We start from the raw sequence: 18222 nt of genomic DNA on the forward strand, positions 1-18222 counted from the left end.
TGACGCATCTAAAATAAATCTTTACGTTGTACAGTGCTAATCCCTGACAAGCAACCTGTTTGGGATAGCCCAGAGTGATAAGTCATTTATTTGTGTTATTTTTTTAAACGGTGTATTCTCGATATCAAGTGTGAGTGAAAAGTAAAAGATTGTAGATCCACAACAAAAAGCAAAGATAATGTGTTTACCAACACACTTGAGACAATAATCAATGTTGTAGCATGACTTAAATGAAATGCGTTGTGAATTAACTTCTCTTCAAGTACACATTTTAGTAGATTTGGGTTATTTATTAAACAAAATAAAAGTTAACATATTTCCGGAGCGAGTGCTGATCGACACTCACTCGTACAACTGGCGAGTACCCTTATGTAAAAATCTGAAGGTCTCAATTGGACCAAACGCATTTTTTGAAAAAGTTCTATGCCCATGCAATATTTCGATGAACAATAGAAACGGTCTCGTAGAGTATCTGATTTGTTTAACGTTTTTTTCTCTGGATAAATTTTGCGCTGTGGAAATCACTTAGAAAAACTCCCTGAATAACAATGGTTTACCTATTAAAGTTGCTATAAAAACTTACCAAAAATATGCAGTCGCACAGCCTCATTATGGCCCAATTATTATTAGAAAGAACGCTCTGTTTAACTGTCCGTTTTTAGCCCTTTTGGTTTTCAAAATCAAAATATATTTTGCTTGCTGCATAGAGAGTTGTTTTATTCATTGTATGCGCCATTGAAATTTGCTTAAAGAGAGCTTGGAATACAAATCTTGGTTAGTTATATATGAATGTTTTTTTTGGCTCTGCAAATCGGAAGAAAAGGTTATTTCCATATTTCATATCGTTTTTGAGTATTATCAAATTAACAAATCGGGACGGACTATACCTACTCGACATCTAGTTCTCTGTATTACACAAAGAGTAAATTCTGTGATTTTCTTAATATTTGCATCATAACACAAAAAACATGTAGAATGATGAATTTAAAATGTACATAATGTTGATCATACAACTTCAAATAATGAAACTTTTACCATATCCTACCTTATTAGTGTACAGTATTATGGGTTTTAAAAGTTAACATTTAAAAGACAGAAAATAATCTCTACGCATTTCTATTATAAACAAGTATACCTTCAAATTGTTAGCCATGCACGGGTTTAGCAGGATATCAAGTCACAGACGACCAGTTGACCATATACTAGTAGTTGAACGGCTCAAAAATACATAACAAATGCCAGAAGATCATGGCTCATAGGGGGCGTCTAACGCCTAAATGAATTTACGTGAAAACTACAGTGGAAGCTTTTCGAAGAGCTTTTGGCAAAATTAAAAAAGGGAAAAATAAAAAAGGTCAAAGAAATAAAACGCACGATGCGACATTAAAACACTTGCAAAAACTTGTGGCAGTGGTTAGGTGGTTAAAAAACAGTTACGCCAATCGGTGTAAATACTCAACGTGCCCAACCCTCACTTTTCTGTTGTCACTTGTAGTTGGCGTATGTGTCAAACGTTGACAGGTACTCCAGTATCACAGAATAGATGAACATATAGGAGTTCTAAATGTATTTGTTAGAGTCATGCTGATGAGCTAGGACAGGATGAAGTAAATATAATATTTTACACATACCATATCGCCAACCATGTTAGGTCTCATTTCCCGCAGATCCTTCACGGTCCTGAAGACATCCACTTTGTTCTGAGCTTTCAGACGTTCCAGGATGTTCACCAGGGCGATGAATGCTCCAGTTCTTTGGCATCCATCGCTGTATTTATTTCGATTAAAAAATCGTATTAGCAAAGAGTGAACAGATTTCCGGTGGTTTGCAAACAAATTTGACCAAACTTATGCTCGCCGGAGATGTATATATTTAAAATTCAAATAAGTAGATTAGTGGCCGGACATTTTACCTGACACATATAGTACATGAATTGACTAAGAAAATAAAAAAAATTAGGGAGATAGACGATTTAGAAGCGTTCAGAGCTGTTGAATTACTTCTAGGCAATTTAAGTGAGTGAATGTTTTACCTGCAACACACTAACACTCTTCCTTTTTCACGTTTGTTTTGCTGCAGATCTTCCAAAATCTGGATTGCTTTTATCACAGTTCTAGCGCTTGGTGGCGCTTCAGAGCTTTTCCAGTTCTTTACAAGAACGTAGTTGATCGCTCTTTCCATCTGCAAAAGTTCACCGCGGTTAAGGTGAACGTTTTTGTGTTACTAAAATTATATGACCGTTGGATCAAATGGCTCATGGTATGAAACTTTGGTAAAGCGCAGTTACCTTAGTAGGAACATTAATAAATTAAATTAAAACGCGGAATTTTAGCAACTATAAACAACCGACGCTCGATATTCAACAACAAAAAAATAATACTCCTCTTAAAAAGTGTTTAAAAAAACGTTCCTTTATGCAACGATATGATATGCACAGGGCCAGGGCTGCGGAGTCGGTTAAAAATACCCCGAGTCCGACCCCGGTCAAATGTGTGATTTCGTGGTCACAAGTCCCGATTCCGGCCCAGACTCTACAGCCGGTATTCTGCCAATTTACGTAACTGAAATATTGGGAATATTTAGCAACCAATTTCTAGGCGTGTCGTATAATTCATCCACTCAAAACACATAGTTGGAAAATATTCCACCATGTGCTATTCCGCCATTGCAATTTCCAGTTAGCCGTCATATCAGCTTTGAAATTTGGTACTGCGCGTGTGCATGTCGGACTTGGCACTCGGGTAGTTTTACGTGATCTTACTCGATTCCCGAGTTCGACTCCAGCAAAACAAACCAACTCATTGAGTCCCGAGTCCGACTCCGCAGGCCTGCACAGGGCCCGCAATCACCAAATTCAAACGTGAAAAAATAAAACGTCGATAAAGGGGGTGTAACAAAAAAAACTTCATAAACTACGAAAACAACATATGACCTTGATTGCCCCTTTGACCTCTACTCGCAGAATCTTGTGCGACATGTCCTCGTTATCGATGCGTGATGTCGCTTGGATAGTGATGCTTCCAAGTTGAACAGAAGCGTTTTGCATCATTCGAGCTAACCCGTCTTGAAGATTTTCCTAAATTGTTTGATCCAGAAAAATTAAAAGTATGCTTTCAGTTGTTACAACAGACAGGTTGATTCTGGCAATTACCTGCAGACCTACGATTACGTCGACTTGTTGCTCGACTGCAACTTTCCAAAACTGCTGTACCCCATCACGGGTTGGCTGCCGAGACGCTATAAAATCCGTTGAGCAGCCAAAGTCCTACAATAAGGGTTTTTATATAATTTGTTTAACTAGTCTTAACATTAGATTGATTTGAAATGTTGCATGATTTAACGTTTCTTGAAGTCGAACTTACACAAGATAGCGACACACACACATTCCTGTAGCATTATAAAATACCTACTGCATTCAGATCGATGGTCTTAAGTTAAATCAGCTGCCTACAATCAGGGTTATTATGCAAGCATGACAAGGGTAAGCAACTCTTTACCTGTATGAATGAAGCATCGATCTTTTTGGCAGCTTGGTCTTTATCCGACCAGGTTGAAACTCGAAGAATATCGCCTAAAATTACCAAACAACTTTTTGTTTAGCTAAACATACAATTTGAAAGGTCGCGTACGAATCGTCGAGGTATTGGCTTACATTTTTTTTGGTCGACAACTAGAGCTTCTGAGAGAAGATTGAATTCTTCAGATTCAGTTTCTTGTCTACGCAGAAACATATGTTTTAAAGTTACACGACCAGTAATTATTAATAAGGCTAGAAACGTACAACTCATCTTCATTCATTGCTTGAATGTCGGCGGGTGCCCGATCGAAGTCGGCAAACAATTCATGCTCAGTAAGTATCCTCTGAATGAACATGAACTGGTCCTACGGAAACGAGCGCGATTCTGTTACGTTATGCTTTTTAGACTGTTTATACCGAACACCAAACTAATAACCTACCACATTCTGAACCATGTCAGTTCGGTTTTCTCTCATCCTGGACACTACAGCAGAAACGTCGATGTTCTCTTTAGCATTCAGTTGGTCTATTAGAGTATCTATTGCGATATAGGTTCCTGTGCGTCCAACTCCAGCACTGTAAAACACAGCACATTACGTTTGACTTAATAAACGACCTACAGGGCGGTGCAAACTTGGTCAAAGCACCTGCAATGAATAACTAGTGGCTTTGACTGGTCTTCAACTTCCTTTACCATTTTTCTCAGATAAACCATTTTTGTTGTTGTCACTGGTATCCCGTGGTCAGGCCAGGTGGTGTATTGGAAGTGAACCACACTTAAGCAACTCTAGAAATTCCGGGAACCAATTTAATTGTAAAAAATATGTTATTTTAGCAAAGCCCGCTGTTGTAGTTCAATTGAAAACTGAAAACAAACATAGAACATCTAACATCAAAACCGGCACCTGTTCCATTTTTAAGTCAAATGTTCTCAGAATTATTCCTCCAACGTCAGTTTCTTGCTTCAAACTAACAAGTACCATTCCGTAGGCTTCTTCTTTTCCCAAATCGGGCCAGTATTGGTCGCACTTTACCTGCATAATAAACGTAAATTAACTGAACATAATTCTGAAGGAAGACAAACTTTTATTCAATTGCTGCTCGTATAAAATGTATACTTGAATGCATAGAGAAGCTTGGAAATCTATTGATGCAATGCTACATATATTTTCCCTTCGCTTATCGGTATGCTTTTATAGTCATGCAAAGCAGTTTTTCCTTGTGGTGTTTTGCGTTGCGAGAACAAACAAAAATAAAATTGGAGTTGAAAATCCGTAATTGTTACGTAGGCGGTTTAAGTATAGCTTTGTAAATGGCAACAGTCGATACACAACAATTATTAAAAAAGGCCAGGCAAGTTCAATAGGTGGTTACCCTGATCGACATTTGGTGCAATTACTCAATCCTACCTTTCCATTCTCCTTTAGTTTAGTCAGCATGACAATCACCGAAGCTTGTTGCTGCCAAACCATTAACCAAAAGTCGCCAAATGTGTTTGGTTTTGGGCCTTGGGTGGCAATGAACTTTTTTTCGTTGCTGTACCCCTGGAAAATTAAAAAAACGCACACATAACAAGAACAATATAATTTGCCACAGCCATGTTTTGACTTTAATCAATGGCTCAACTGGAGCTCCGGTTCTTATGTTTTGTACAAACCTCGTTGTCCCTAAATTTACAAGCACGTCACTGTCGCTATACAGAAGGATTTCTTACCGGCATGTATGATGCATTGATGTAGTCGTCTTTGTCTTTTCCAGACAAAATAACTCGGGAATGATCATCTGAAAGAGCAATATGGACTAAGGCAGTGCTCTTCAACCTTTTTGGTTTAGTGAACCCTTAAAGTTTTTGTGAAAAACTCATGCACCTTATACACTTAAAAGTTAAACTGAGGTAAAAAGTAATCTAAATAATCATTATGCTTAACAATTATCATGTTAATTAAACCGACGGAGCGGCCGTTTTTTACACACTGTCGGTGAGGGTTCGATTATGGCTGCAAGCTGCTTGCGAGTACTATTGCATGCCATAAAACCGCATTCGGTGTTAAATATTAATATTTCATTAAAAGTTTGTGATGCACCCTTGTATGCCTTTTCGTACTAGTGCACCCCATGCATATTTTGGTTACCCTAGGGTGCACTGTGCACACCGGTTGAAGAGCACTGGACCAAGATATTGTAAACTACACACTTAAACGACTTTGATGTCTTCCTTACATGTGATGATGTTTTTGTATCTGTTTCTTGGTGCATTATGGTCCGACGCAGCTTGTTTGCAACTCTTTGGTGTGCTTTTATCAATTCGAACTATTTCCTGCGATGTTTAAAACACAATAAATAACCGCTATAAATAAGTTAATGGTCTGTAATGCTACGTATACGTCAGTCGAAAATATAGATATTGCAGTGTAATATCAAAAATGTACATTTGAGGTTTAAATGCTTTAAGCTACCTGGAATTCCTTACGAAATATTGATCCATTGGCTGCTGATTTATTTTCGAATATACTCTTGAGTGTCTTTGGATTCTTCAAAACATTTAGGTTTTCATACAGTACTTGATTCCCACCGAGAACACCTTTTCGAGAAGATATACACAAGTTACATTTGCAGTGTATTTGCTTTCAATTAAGCTATTTAAATCGCACCTTTGCTTGTTGAAGTGACATTCCTGACATTTACATACACTTTTTCCTCCTGGTTTATAGCAATCTATTATTATAAAGACAAAAGCGCACGGAAAATGAATGCATTACGGTTGTATATATGAGCAAATGCAAAACTATCTACTCAAAGTTTTTTTTTAAGCTATATTCAAGCTCGTGTATGTGCGAACAATCCACTAGTTATACCTTGGATTTCGTATTCATTGCCTGAAGATTATTGCTTCCTGCTTCTGTCTGGCTGGAATTGCCATTTACCTCAATAATGTCTGTTTAAAACGAAAAACAAAATTACATTATAAAGTTTCGAAAATTACATTTTAAGTTTCACTTGTAAGAAAATCACAACGCTTACTGTCATTGTTTTCCTTTTTTCCTTCCTGAAGTCTATATAAATGGTTATAGAGAAAAGGCAGGTTAAAAGAGGCTAGCACATGTGTGTTTGAGTTATATATATATTCCATAAATATAGGCCTACCTTTTGCGTAGTACGATTCCAAGAACAATCAAAAGTAAAAGGCTTAACAACGCTCCAACTAATCCACCTGTAAATGACACATGGACTTGTATTATTTCTTTAAAAGTCACGAGGCAAATTTGCAACCGGAAACAAGCAATGATGTTTTTGTTAGATCGTTTGTTTTACTACACGGGATACTATTTTTCAGTATTTAATATGAAATACGGTGTTTGAGTGAAGGGTAACGTACCAACGATTCTACCAGTCGAAGTGTCAGTACTTTTTAAAGGAAGAGGCTTGAAACAAAATCCAGCGACTTGCGTTTGTTGACTTCCGCCCTCGCAAGAAAACGCCTGGATCTAAAAGGACAAATGCAGCATACAAAATAGTGCCTTAATAACGGTTGACCCTAATAAGAACTAACTGTTAGGCTTATGTTTTTTCCAGTTGAATGATTTGAAACATCGATCATATAGCTATCCGCAAAGGAAAATTCCTTGTGTACGTCCACAACTTTTCCACTTGCTGCTGTAATCTGTATTTAAAGAATAGTAATTATCATAGTGGATCGCAGTTCAGTAAACACGTCATTTTGAAATTCCTTACGTATTAGTCTCATCATTTGTAGAACTTATTAAGTCAAATTCAAGTCTTTTCAAAACTTAGTTCAAGTCATCAGTTGCCCAAGTCAAGTCATTTTGAGAGCAAGTTAATTTCAAGTCAAGTCATTGGTATTAAAATAAAACTTTACACTATTAAAATTGGTAAACAGGTCCGAAAATAAGAGATATATCAACTAATCAAATAACAAAATCTCATATAACAAAGTGATTGCTTCACGTACGCAAATTGGGATGAATAATGCAATTTTATTAAAACAAATTTAAAGAAAACTCTTAATTTAAACCCGAAGTTATTTGGCACAATGAAAGTCCAAATCAATTCATATTTCGAAAAGACTTAGGCTAAGTCAAGGTATGTCAAGTCATTTGAAAACATCGACTTAAGTGCACTTAAGTCGAGTGAGTAAATGAATTAAGTCATTGCAACACTGGTGGAGCGTCATAACTTGAAAACGCACATCATAAAACGCACTTTTGGCTATCACATTAGATTACCGCGTATGAAGTGATGTTCTTGTTTGTCGATGATTTATTAAAAGCCACAACACAGGGCTGCTGTGACTTGACGTAGGCGTTAGTGACTGGATCAGGTTTCCCGTATCCTGTTGTGACTTTGTTGCTTGAAGTAAAGGAAAAGGAGCCGCAGCCGGTTAAAGAAGCGTTGATCTGACAAAACAAGTAACGCTTAAAAGAAAATCCCACCTGGCGAGTTAAAGCGAAATCACCTGTATTTCATATACGGTACGTTTCTTCAATCCGCCAACCGTCAAACTCGAAACTGTTTGATTAAAAGTTTTTACTAGAATGCTCTGACCATTTTGCGAAACCGAAACCTAAAAACAAATCATGTCACAGTGTGATGTGCTATGCTTGAGGTTTTGCTTTACGCTGTACGTCATTTAAATTTTCTAAACTCTAGCAAATAGCTATAATAATGTGTGTTAGCAAATACAGTGAGAGGACTATGCAGAAACTATAACAAAGAAAAAGTTAATATGACAGTGTAAGATACAACGTCACAATGATAAATTCTTTGGAGTCATTACACTTATGGACAGTGATTTACTTTTATTTACACCTCTATAATACACTATAATATTTTCGCCCTGTATAGTTTTTTATCAAAAGGGTGCTTTACAATTCGAATTACAAGCTTCAAAACGAAGTGAAACTAAATGAAAATAAAAAGCAACTATGCACGCATAATATTTTAAAATACGAAAATTTGTCATGGGCCTTACTTTTAACTGATAAATAGATCCTGTTTTCTTGGCTAGTGTAGAAATGTCGTTTGACCAGGTGACGTTAATCACAGTGGAATTACAGTCCTTCAGTATAATCCGTGTAGACACTAAACAAAAGTCAGAAAAAGCGCAGGTAGTTAACATTTGAGCCAAGTTTGTAAATACAGAGTGTATAAAAAATTGGCGCTAACAGTTCCAAATTGACCCCTATTTGTTAAACGGATCTTTTTCACTGATGAAAATGCCATCGCGGTGTGGCAAATAACAAGTTAGCAAATATAAAAATCTATCAAGCATCACCTGAAATATGATAACATTTTACTTTTTATTTCTTCGAATTTAAAAAATGTAACATTACAGCTCTCAGATAAATTTAATCCAGTGATTCTTAACCTTTTATCGCTTATGACACCCCTTAAAAAATAAAAACTATGATTTTCAGCATCCCCACTGAAATTTTCTTTGAGTATTTTAGTAATATACTCTGAATGAAACTTTAACAGCACAAATCAACTTATTAAATAAACACACCATGCCTTCTAAATGCGATATAACAACAAACCTAAATATCTGAGGTCATTTGTGGATTGCTTATCTCAATTTTCGCGAATGCCTAATGTTCGGGGTCCATTGGAACACGAGGAGATGCACAAAATTACACCACTGTATGTAAACGTATTGCAATTTTATAAGGTATATAGCCTATACTTACGTGTTGGTCTTATTTCACACGAATAGTAGGCGAGTTGCCCCGAGCAATTTCTATCTTCTAGATCTTTCATTCCATACGAGAATGCTTTCTGTTTGCATTTGAAAGGGTTATTGGCAAAGTTAGCATTTTGACCATCGCTCCAAAGCCACTGTTTGGAATTGGTGTTGTATCGCGCTCCCACAAATACGCTCCTCACTATTTTAAACGTTAACGTATTAAATGTAAAGGGTTCTGGATGCAGAAAAAAATAGTTCACTGGACGGTTGACTGAATTTCTGGGAAAATCCTTTTCCAAATCCCTATATTATAGGCGAGAATAAAGTGCATGAATTGAAATGCGTACCTGGAACGTTAAAATTGCCACTTGATGTATTAAACCCATCGAAAAAGCGATTTACATCAGTCAATCTGCTTGAATGTGGATGGAAGCTTCTAAAGAAATTGTAAATCGTTTGGTTATCAGCAGCTTGTGATTTCCATGCAAACAAACCAAAGTCGTTAGACCATGCTGAAAAAATATAAAATTTTGCGATGAAATTTGTTCTTAACTTTAAAAGTCGAGGTTTCTAATCATTTAATCATATAACCATAGTTGGCCGTGACGCATTAGGTACGATTCTGGGGAAAACTGTTTCCAGTTGCACTAAACGAAACATACGATTAATCAGTAAATTACGTCACGGTTGTAAATCTCAGCAACATCTGATAAGCAGGTTCCGAAAAGGCTTTTAAGAAAGCTTATGCAAATAAAATGGTTACATTTTAATTAGAGATATTTGCTTTTTAGACGTTCAGATTCTAAATACAAAATTACTAATGGAAATATATTTTTTTTGCGTTAAAGTGGTGACATCAAATTCAATATAAATCGTAACTAAAGATCGATATAGGACCATAAAATAAATTATTTGACTATAATTTCCTGTGGAGTTGTCGTAGGCCTACACTAAAGACAATTTGTGCACATGGAAAATCACGCACAATTATAGAGTAATATACGCAAACACTTACATTCGGAAGTTGGGCAACCGTTCTTTATTATTCCGCTTTGTGATTTTTCTCCTTGTGTCACAACCCTCCATCTTTCGCTATGATATTGGCAAAAGTAAACTGCTATCCTCTGTGCATTATCACTGAAAATTAGTTATATATCGTAGTGTTGATTATGGTGTTTTGTAATAGGAGTTAATCAGCAAAAGATACCGTTTTTTGACGAAAATGTTTGACATATATACAAAAGTGCAATTATGCACGTTTATTGGGAAAGATATTTAATGTAGCAGGGCAGCTCTGCTGTGCGCATGTCTGTATATGAGCAATGAACTATAGTAGATTTAAACGCACCTCAGATGCGTATAGCTTAGGATTGTTGGATCTAAAACATTTTCTCTCGCCTTATAGCCTATTAGCCATGATTCCGTTAAGAACTACAGCCCGTCGTTTATCAACTGAATGTAACATTATAAACCAATGTATCATCGTGTTACTATACTTAACATTACGACCGCTTCAACTTGTGACAGAAAATATGACATTCTCGTACGCTGTTTTAAATATTGTATTCTCGTACACTGTTTTGTATAGGCCTAAGACATTCTCGTACGCTGTTTGCCAATAGATGAGTGACACTCCCACCCAGGTTTTCTTAAGGTTTGGTTTGGGTGACCGCTAAGTAGTTTTAAGAGAGCGCAAGTGTTTCATTTAAATACCAAAAAGTTGCAAGTTCGTTTAGGTCCCCCAAAACACCTTAAAAAAACACTGCTCCCACCAACTACAGTTTTACACCATGTTTAATATCCAGGTTGTTTCCTGATGTAATTTTATTGCGAGAAGGCTACCACCTTATTTTTCCGCCAAAGATTACCACGATGCAATCCGATACCAAATAAGGTCATGACTAAGCTCAAACAAGCAAAACACATAAAATAGAAACGTCATCTATTTTTCCAGATTATAAGACATTTGATTTAGCGCTACGAAATTTAGTTGACTAACGTTAATATTGCTGGTTTTTGAAAAATATAGTCTTCAAGTTATAGAAATCGCTGGCTTGGATCGCAAATCATTATGACTGGAACTCCTATATTATTTGGTATCGGGTCGGCACCGATATGAAACTATCGAGCGAGTACCGATACCACCCCTTGGTAGCGGCTATCGGCCCCGATACGATAATATCGGACATATTCGATTATGTTGACCATTTGTTGGGTGTTTAAAAAACAGCTACGTGACCAGTTAAATGATAGATGAAGTATTTTTAATAAACTCTCACGTTTTGTACAGGTCCAAGTACCAGATTTGATGAAGTTCTTTCGCACTCTTCCAATTGCCAGTTATCGCTGAATCCTTCGAGAATTTGTAAACTATTCTCTGTTGGGGAGGTGTGCTCTTATCAGGAAGATAATCGTAGAAGATGTAAACTCTTTGTAGATCTTGGCAAAATCAAGCATGTACTATTTTTTATTTTAATAAAACATCTAAAACCGCATGAAAAAGTTTTTTATTTAAAAAAGACATACTCATTTAAAATATCAGTTTTATTGGTTATTAACTTCGACAACTATGGTTTTAAAACGAAATATTAATAATGTAACGTTTTTGCACACTTTGGACTACAGATAGACTTTATAAATAACCATTTAGCGTTGTAACGAGTGGAAGATATTATTGCATACAACATTGTACCAGTAGTAGGTCTATAAGACTCTATATCAGTGATTCTCAACCGCGGCTCTCAACTGTACATTTTTCGGCTCTCACTAACGGAGTGAAAAATTAGTTAGCAGTAGCAGAATTGCAACAAAGGAAGTAAAAGAAATTAAAAGTGAATGAATTTGATCAGCAAGGATCCCGAGTACGAAGTACTAATGTTCCCGGGTACTTCCGTCCGGCTCTTTAAAATAATTTTGTGGTTTGTGACGTCATAATATATTTAGTCTTGATCGACAAGCTATGGCAATAAGAAACAATTATATGCCTACTGTTGTTTTTATGCGGCTCCTTGCAAACTTTATAGGTTTGAAATGCGGCTTAGGCTCTAAAAAAGGTTGAGAATCACTGATCTATGTGCTACAAATACTTACCGCCAAAAAGAGAAAGGTTATGCGTTTCGCTTCAATTCCGTTGCCGGATCTTACCTGTATTATTGTACTTCCGCAAAATCTCCTGGTAAAACTTATCTTTGACAGCTTGATCTTTGACAACAGCAAGTTGCCCGCCCAACAACTTGCACTCATTACTTGCCGTGTTCGCATCCACGATCGTATCAGATAAAGTGTAAATGGTATTTCCCACTGCGAACATCGTAGGACTGCAAGCTGTAAAGTCATACAAGTGTGGTAAGAAAAAACACCTTTTAAAAAGTTGGACATATGTGAAGCTAAGTGGCTAAAGGTAGTCAACGCAACCATTAACATCCAAAAAATGATTCTACCGCGAATAAGAAAAACCGCTATCTTATCGCTACCCATTCGAGCCGCATTTTACCGTTTAGCATCTCGTACTGCTCATATGTATTTTTTTCCCTTCCTCCACTTATTTGCGCCGCCTACTCATTTATCCCAGTCGTGTTGCCTGCGAGGCTGTAGTGCTTTTCATTGCGTTTTTCAGTCTATTATCATGTTTTAATATTTTATTGTTTACTTTTATTGGTTGGTTGATGCCTGCGCTCTGATTTTATTCATTTGATTTATTTATTTGTACTCTTACAGGAACTGATGATGCCACTTGGCGAAATATATTTTCCTTTAAACAAAACGTCTGATCCTGTTTTTACTCATGTTTATAACTATGAGTTTTACTTTTTAATGTGGTAAGAAGTTTGGTAAACTGTTACTTTAGGCGCCTTATAGACCTTAGTAAAAAGCTGTAACTAACTATACTTTTTTCAAACAATTTTATATCTATGTTTATATAATGATTGTCATTAGTTGCTACTAACCTGTAGCTTGGCAAAAGCCACATAAACATATTAACGCCTCCAGAAGAATCGTAAATTGCATTTTGTTCCAATACTAAATATAGGCATCTAATTACTCAAACCCTATCTTTCACTACAACGTACTTTGGTTTATTAACCATTTGTCTAAACTTCTTGAACATACAAATGGCCTTATTAAAACTTTGTGAAACATTCACTGTTGAGCTTATACGACTTGCGAACAAAGAGCAAACGTTTTAGCTTCGCTTATAGAAGTACCACTTTCCATTCCTAAGCCAAACCAAATATTTTCAGATTTGTTCCGCATTGAAATATCACAAACAGCAGTTCTGGTTACGTTCGATACATGTTAGTATGCCTAAGTTCCATCAAATACCGACAAAGAAAAACAATTGTTAACAAACTTCCTCTTAAACATAAGAAATAGTTGGTAGCCGTTAAGTTTGAAAGCCCTATGACGCTTTTAATGCATTAGAGGGAAATAGGAAGTCGCATTAATCATACAAATTCCATTACAGAATCGCACACCAGGAAGTTTTTTATACCTGACGTTTAGCAACCTTTTTCGCATGCGTCATTCTAATAGAAAGTTCTCACTGTTCAGCGATAGGCCTAGGTTAAAATTAGCCATGAAACTGTGAAAAGAATTGTGGTTGACAGTGTGCCCCAAGATTTCCTCTTAGATTTTGTCAAACAGCTACAAAGCACCTCACTTAACCGTTTAAAACTACTGGCTTATCAGACTGAACCGTGGTCGTTGTAATCGTTATACGGGTTTGATGTTATGCCCCCCTAATATTTAGGGATTTTGTGAAGCCGTACATCAGCCAGGCTTCTGTTTTCCCAAATCTTACACTATTGTCATGAATATAAACTCTGTACTTCTGAACACAAATCAAATGGTTTACTTTAAAAATAAATTTCCAACAGTACAATCTTCTGCTTGTTCATTATCTGTCAATTACCGCCAATTTCAAACAGGTGCACTTTTTTAAGGTTAAATGTATATTCAGTAAAGACAGAGCGGCAAAGAAGAAGATATGATTTATATATGCGAATGTAGCTCAATAGTGAATTGTTTGTGTTCTCTAAATACCTGTAAATTTTATACACACCGCTTCTAACTAATACTTTGCTATCATTACATCGAAATCCAACTTAAACAAAACAAAGTTATTTATTCTGCTCACTTGTCGTATTAATCGGGCGAGATCGAAAAATGCAAAAGTCCACGGTCGTAGTTGTAACCCTGGGTTGTTGTTTACGCGCAATATTTACCTCTTATAACCGAGTGTTGCTTATCCAGCAGTTTATTATAATGAATCGACGTTTCGACGTCCTATACAAGAATCCAGGATAACAACGTATCATGCAAGACAGATTCCTTACAAAGCGACAAATTGCAACAAACCACAAATTTAAACAGCAATAACGAATCGTGCGATTGCAAACTAGCACCAACGTAGTGATAAAACAAGCTCAGTGGTGTAAAAGTGCCCGATAACTTATCGGCATTACAACATTTACCTCTTATGTTCTTAAATTATTTTAGAGCTTGGTATGGAAAGCATGCCCGTGTGTTGGCTGCCTATTTGTTGAGCAAAACCTCTTGTTGCACAGTTCTTATCTATTATTAGCCAACACTAAACCAAAAGTTTCGAAACCGTGGAAAGAACCTAATTATAGGAACAAAAGTAAAAGTCACTAAATATGATTGATGCCTAACTAGGGATCCTATAATGTATGGAAAACTACTTTTCATCTTGCGAACCATAATAATCAAGTATAAATAAAGGTAAGTCTTCGAATAAAAGAAATCGTGAAATAAAGTCAAGGAAAGGGTAATTTGTTCAAAGACAAAATACGAACAGAAAATACAAACTTAGGTTTTTGTATTCAGGCTCCAGTATTAATATATCCTTTGTACGCACTTTGGGAATGTATTGTTTTATTCTCGCTCCGAACCTAAGTCACGGATCGTTTGAAATAGACAAGGAATCAGTCGAATTATGTTAGTTTCGCGTCTTTAACTTGCTCATGAGTAAGACTCACATGCATTTTTGCATTTTCTTTATTAAATCATTCTTGGATTTTGTAGTTTCATTTCTAGTTTTTCATGGAAATATATACCCGTCTCAATAGACGGGTAAAAAATTGAAACAATATATATTTTTTTCAATAAGGAACGCTTCACGATTTTGCGTGTCATCTTTGCGCAGTATATATGACAATCGTGGTCCGTAAATAACTGCGGCCTCTTGTGAGTCACAATAATTAAAAAGACATACTGCATTAAATTGAAATGCAGTGTTGTAAACAAGTCCTTAAGTCCAATTCAAAGGACTTAAGTCCAATTCAAGTCATTTTGAATCTATAACAAGTCAAGTCCCAGTCAAGTCATAGTTAAAGCAAGTAAATTCCAAGTCAACTCCTTGTTATAAAAAATACACGTTAAGCAATCAAAATTAGTAAGCACGTCCTATTATGAGAAATGCATCAACTAAAAAATACCAAAAATGCTATAAACAGCAAGCAAATTGTTTTCTGTGTCAAAAATTTGAATAAAGGTTCCAATTTTATAAAAAAAAATCTTATTGAAAACACTTCACTTCAAACCAAGTCATTTGTCTAAAAGACTTGTCAAGTCAGGTCATTTGGAAACAATGATTTAAGTGCACTTAAGTCCATTTATTCATTAAGTCCATTCAGTGACCTAAGACATTGGAAGGGAAGTTAATTTTAAAAGCTAACCCCATTGACATACACGTGCGTTGTACAAAAGAGCCGCGTTAAAGCCGAACTCACAAAATGCCATTGTGGACAGCTACACAATTCGAATCGTGATATTCGAAACACCAGAGTTTGATGAGAACAAACGGGCCGAAAAACTTTCCCACTAAAGCACAATGTACTTTCTATAGACGAAACTACACAAGGCAAAATGATTAATTTCATTATACCTTTAAATTTACTATGCAAAAGTACACCAAACGAACAATTTCCAAGAACGATTGCCAAAAATAATTTTATAAAATTCTGAATTTTGATGTTTGTAAAAAGCCCAAGCAAAAGTAATCATCCGCGTTTGGAGTCAGTCAGCTTTTAACAATCGAAAATTTGAGTGTCGCTGATTCAAATGTTAAATATTAGCGTTTTATAGATTGACGTATATGGTATAGATTGTGAGTTTGTGGTTACTACAGACTGGAGAGCATTGACGTGAGGTTTGCCAATTTGTTTTTTCTTTTTTGGAGAGAACATGTCCTCGTGGCCCCCTAATGCCAACCCTAAATATCACTAAGGTGTATCTCTTGAAAGTATAATAATACCCATTCAGGGGCCAACTTTCAGGATGTTTACCGCTAAAACTAACTGATAATGTATGGCTATGGCCACGTTGTGTGTGTATAGCGACGTCAAATGATGTGTTGTTTGCATTTTTTAGCCCACACATGAACTGGTGTAATAGATATTAGACTATCTGCTTGCGATCTCTATGCGATTACGGCGAGTAAGGTTTTAAATTTGTAGTTTGCCACAACGCCAATAATACGCCATTGTATATATTTTCGCAGAATCACGATTTTCGCTCTTGATTAGTTCCGCTATTTCAGTTCAGGAAAGCGCGCACGGCTTACTATTAAATTCTCCCCTCTTAACATTCGATATACGTTTAGGATTGAAAGGGATAAATTTTGACTTTCGTTTGGAAAACACTAAAAACGCACTCAATTGATAAAAAAACAAAATAAACTATCGATACGGTCATGAGTAGCGCAGTTGTTTCCATGCTCACCACCTACACAAGCGACGTTTAAAATGCATGTGTATTTAAGGCGCAAACTATACTCGAGCAGTAATGCTATACCTTATGCTTAAAAGCAATAAAAAAAGGCTTGCTTCAATTTATCTTATTTAAAAAAACATTTTGGGGAGACCGTGAATACGTAAACTTACCGCAAATACGGTCGCGGCGAATCGGTTGTTTTTACCTTCTTATTTCAACGCCGTGTTTCTTGCGACATTAACGATCCGCGTGAAACAGTTCAACTTAATCAACATGCATTTTATGTCGCAATTATAGCAATACTTTTTAAACACAAGGTGCCGAAAAACGTCCAGAAGCAGCAGAATAACACTCGCCCCGGTAGGATCACCTGAAAGCACCGTAAAAATAGAGAAAAATGTGACATGTATACTCTCAACTTACGCTAGTCTATATGGGCAATAAAATACGGCGCACCCAGACGTGTTATTTAACAAAGTCAAATTTTAAATTAAACAGCCTATATTTATTGCCTACCTGCGGAGTATATTCTTTTGTTAATGGCATTATAAACGGTTTCAGTAGGATTACCAATTTCAGAGCTATCTGTTAAGCATAAAGTATCATAGACATGGGTTGTTACAAGAGTACCATTTGAGCTAATATCTGGAAATTGAGTTGTATCTGGCGTTGTAGTGACAAGGAGGAAACAGAATCCCTTAACATGTATATTTCAACAGGTGAGACATGACCACCGTGCTATCTGACTCCACTAATTCGAAACTAAAACAAACTTTCATGTTGTTTAAAGAGCATACTGCACAAGAGCACAAGAGCGACTGCGATGGGGATTAATTGAGTCGAAATGCTGACTGGATTTGCCAGAACGGCCAGGAAAGGAAATGAGTATCGAGGTGAAATATTTAACACTTTACCAGGCGAACATGTTATAATTCCAAGCACAAACAGACATGCATCGTTCCTCTACAAACATCTGTAGAGTTTAACTTGCATCCTTGCAATTATGCGCTTGGGTCTAAAGTTGAACATATAGAACCAATAAAATTATATTAGGAATGATGATGCAACAGGTAACACTTGAAGTTTTTCGTCGTGGATGATCTCTAACATCGATTGCAAAACCATCGGCATAAGTATGTCTCAGAAAAGTGTAAATATAAATTGTGAAATAGTCCGAACAGCTATGGCGTAACTCATTAGCCTAATGTTCCACAGGGTTGCTTGTTTTAGACGCTCCACTATCACTATGAAGTGACTTTGACGTCATCTC

The 18222-nt window shown here is 36.3% G+C and overlaps 2 protein-coding genes across 2 annotated transcripts; both read right to left on the minus strand.

The window, feature by feature from the left end:
- Nucleotides 1-847: 847 nt before the first annotated feature.
- Nucleotides 848-7100, minus strand: LOC146139474 (receptor-type tyrosine-protein phosphatase alpha-like). Its single transcript, XM_083391961.1, has 21 exons — nt 7068-7100; nt 6894-7002; nt 6662-6728; nt 6539-6570; nt 6373-6452; nt 6169-6232; nt 5974-6098; nt 5738-5834; nt 5232-5299; nt 4927-5061; nt 4423-4551; nt 4165-4304; nt 3958-4093; nt 3782-3882; nt 3653-3717; nt 3498-3571; nt 3152-3265; nt 2933-3076; nt 2033-2181; nt 1632-1767; nt 848-1560 (listed from the first exon to the last, which is right to left on the minus strand). The coding sequence occupies exons 5-21, from the start codon at nt 6388-6390 to the stop codon at nt 1486-1488; spliced, it is 1770 nt and encodes a 589-aa protein (XP_083248087.1). The 5' UTR covers nt 6391-6452; nt 6539-6570; nt 6662-6728; nt 6894-7002; nt 7068-7100; the 3' UTR covers nt 848-1485.
- Nucleotides 7053-12528, minus strand: LOC146139475 (uncharacterized). Its single transcript, XM_083392461.1, has 9 exons — nt 12363-12528; nt 11498-11657; nt 10234-10355; nt 9566-9730; nt 9223-9417; nt 8508-8617; nt 7992-8099; nt 7762-7932; nt 7053-7178 (listed from the first exon to the last, which is right to left on the minus strand). The coding sequence occupies exons 1-9, from the start codon at nt 12526-12528 to the stop codon at nt 7053-7055; spliced, it is 1323 nt and encodes a 440-aa protein (XP_083248587.1).
- Between the last annotated feature and the right edge of the window lie 5694 nt (nt 12529-18222).

Source organism: Ascidiella aspersa, chromosome 6 (assembly GCF_963924565.1).
Source record: "Ascidiella aspersa chromosome 6, kaAscAspe10.2, whole genome shotgun sequence".
Classification (NCBI taxonomy): domain Eukaryota; kingdom Metazoa; phylum Chordata; class Ascidiacea; order Phlebobranchia; family Ascidiidae; genus Ascidiella; species Ascidiella aspersa.

What these genes read in the sequence shown, in the direction of transcription:
- LOC146139474 (XM_083391961.1), bottom strand. An exon ending in TTGACTTAAAAATGGAACAG is followed by an intron (nt 4,305 to 4,422) that starts GTGCCGGTTTTG and finishes CGGAATTTCTAG; the next exon opens with AGTTGCTTAAGTGTGGTTCA. An exon ending in AGGTCAAAGGGGCAATCAAG is followed by an intron (nt 2,182 to 2,932) that starts GTCATATGTTGT and finishes GAACTTTTGCAG; the next exon opens with ATGGAAAGAGCGATCAACTA.
- LOC146139475 (XM_083392461.1), bottom strand. Translation starts at nt 12,528, where the DNA reads ATGTTCGCAGTGGGAAATACCATTTACACTTTATCTGATACGATCGTG. An exon ending in CGGTTGCCCAACTTCCGAAT is followed by an intron (nt 9,731 to 10,233) that starts GTAAGTGTTTGC and finishes ATATTTTTTCAG; the next exon opens with CATGGTCTAACGACTTTGGT. An exon ending in GATCTATTTATCAGTTAAAA is followed by an intron (nt 8,100 to 8,507) that starts GTAAGGCCCATG and finishes ATTTGTTTTTAG; the next exon opens with GTTTCGGTTTCGCAAAATGG.